General features: G+C 69.0%; 1 protein-coding gene across 1 annotated transcript; it reads left to right on the plus strand.

The window, feature by feature from the left end:
- Positions 1–724: 724 nt before the first annotated feature.
- COX6B2 (cytochrome c oxidase subunit 6B2) lies at positions 725–1,741 on the plus strand. The gene is made up of 3 exons (XM_068993411.1): positions 725–836; positions 1,493–1,593; positions 1,688–1,741. Exons 1-3 carry the CDS (start codon positions 725–727, stop codon positions 1,739–1,741), a joined length of 267 nt encoding a protein of 88 aa, XP_068849512.1.

Below are 1,741 nucleotides of genomic sequence, written 5' to 3' on the forward strand. Positions count from 1 at the left end.
CCAGTGTCCAGAGGAGCCTACCGGGGCCAGGTAGCCCCTGAGCCCTGTAGGTCCGCCTGACGCCTGACACCTGGCCCTAGCGTCCAGGAGCCCGGCCCTTACCCTGGCTCTTTCCTCTTCCTCACAGGCCCCCAGGTGCTGTGCACCTCTACTGTAAGAAGCAGGGTGCTGAAAAGGCCGGGCGGGGGCGGGGTGCTTCTTGTCGGGTAGAGATCAGAGCTATCTATACGTTTATATAGGGGACGGGATGGGGCGGGAGCCGAGGCCCGGGAGAGCCCGCGTGGTGCCCCAGCTTCGCAGAGATTAAAAGCCCGAGTCTGAGACTCGGCCTGAATGAGTAGCGCCTGCTGCCTGTGTGCTCGCGTCGGCCCCGAGAGGGGGCGGCGGGCGGCGGAGGCGGGGGTCGTCCGCACCGACCCCAGCCCGGCGTTCTGCAACGTTTCCTGCAGCGCAGCGGCTCCCATTGGCTGGGGCTCCGGGGGGCCCAGCCAATCGGGCCCGAGGGGTAGTGCTTTCTGGGCTGGGACCCCCGAGACTCCGCAGCAAGGGCCACCCCCGACGGAACCACAGGCACAGCTGACCCAGCGACCAGCCGACGTCTGCTGAGCGCCGGACAGGTGGGGACGGGGGCTGGGCTTCGCGGCGAGCGTCAGGAGCCGGGCGGAGCGAGGGGCGCTGGTCGGCCCCACGGAACCCACTCCTCCCCACAGCGCCGCCTTCGCCGATGCTGGGTGCTGAGTGCCCAAAGCCCTGCAAGGGGAAATGGCCAACGCCGCCTTTCGACCCGCGCTTCCCCAACCAGAACCAGACCCGCAACTGCTACCAGAACTTCCTGGGTAAGACCTCGCGGGCCAGGTCAGGGGCGGCGGGTGAGAGAAGGTGCGAGGCGGGGAGGGGCGCGCCCCGCACGAGGTCGCGGAGACCGTTGGGGTGGAGACGGAGCCGGCGACGGTCGAAGGGGCGGGGCCTCTTTGAAGGGGGCGTGGCGTTTAGAGGGGGCGAATCGTTCCTGGAGGGGCGGGGCGATGGAGGAGCGGGGCCTCCAGGTTGGGCTGGGACTGAATCTCGGAGGGGGAGGGGCCTACCAGGTAGGGGCGGGGCCTTATTTAACGGGGGCGGGATCGTTCCGTGGAAGGCGGGGGGTCGAGGGAGGAGCGGAGCCTTGCCTGGAAGAGGAAGGTCCGAGTCGTGAAGGGGTCTCGGTTATGGGAGGTGGGCGGGGCCTTGGAGGGCGGAGCGGGGCCCTCCAGGTTGGGCTGGGATTGAATCTCGGAAGGGGCGGGGCCTATCTTGGAGGCGTGTGACAGAGTCCTGGAAGGGAGGGAAGAGAGAATAGGCGGGGCCTTGGGGAAGGAGGCGGGGCTGGCCCTCTCGGGGGGCGTGGCTACGAGGGGGCGGGCGGGGAGAGTGCCGGTCCGGCGGGGGGCGGGGCCTCCCGTGGGGGCGGGACTACCCACCTGCTCGCCCCGCCCCGCCCCGCCCCCTTCGGCAGACTACCATCGCTGCATCAAGACCATGAACCGCCGCGGAAAGAGCACACAGCCCTGCGAGTACTACTTCCGCGTGTACCACTCGCTGTGCCCCATCAGCTGGGTGAGCGGACAGAGGGCCGCACGGACGGGCCGGGCGAGGGTGGATGGGTCGGCTGAGTTAGGACGGCGCCCACTCCCCTCTTCCCCACCCCCAGGTGCAGCGCTGGAAAGAGCAGATCAAGGACGGGACTTTTGCTGGGAAAATCTAA

The sequence above is a fragment of the Capricornis sumatraensis genome, chromosome 20 (genome assembly GCF_032405125.1).
Source record: "Capricornis sumatraensis isolate serow.1 chromosome 20, serow.2, whole genome shotgun sequence".
Lineage (NCBI taxonomy): Eukaryota > Metazoa > Chordata > Mammalia > Artiodactyla > Bovidae > Capricornis > Capricornis sumatraensis.

Bases quoted from the DNA above. Each gene is read 5' to 3' on its own strand.
- COX6B2 (XM_068993411.1), top strand. From the start codon at position 725: ATGCTGGGTGCTGAGTGCCCAAAGCCCTGCAAGGGGAAATGGCCAACG. The intron at 837-1,492 runs GTAAGACCTCGC...CCCCTTCGGCAG, and splicing joins CTGCTACCAGAACTTCCTGG to ACTACCATCGCTGCATCAAG. The intron at 1,594-1,687 runs GTGAGCGGACAG...CCCCACCCCCAG, and splicing joins CGCTGTGCCCCATCAGCTGG to GTGCAGCGCTGGAAAGAGCA.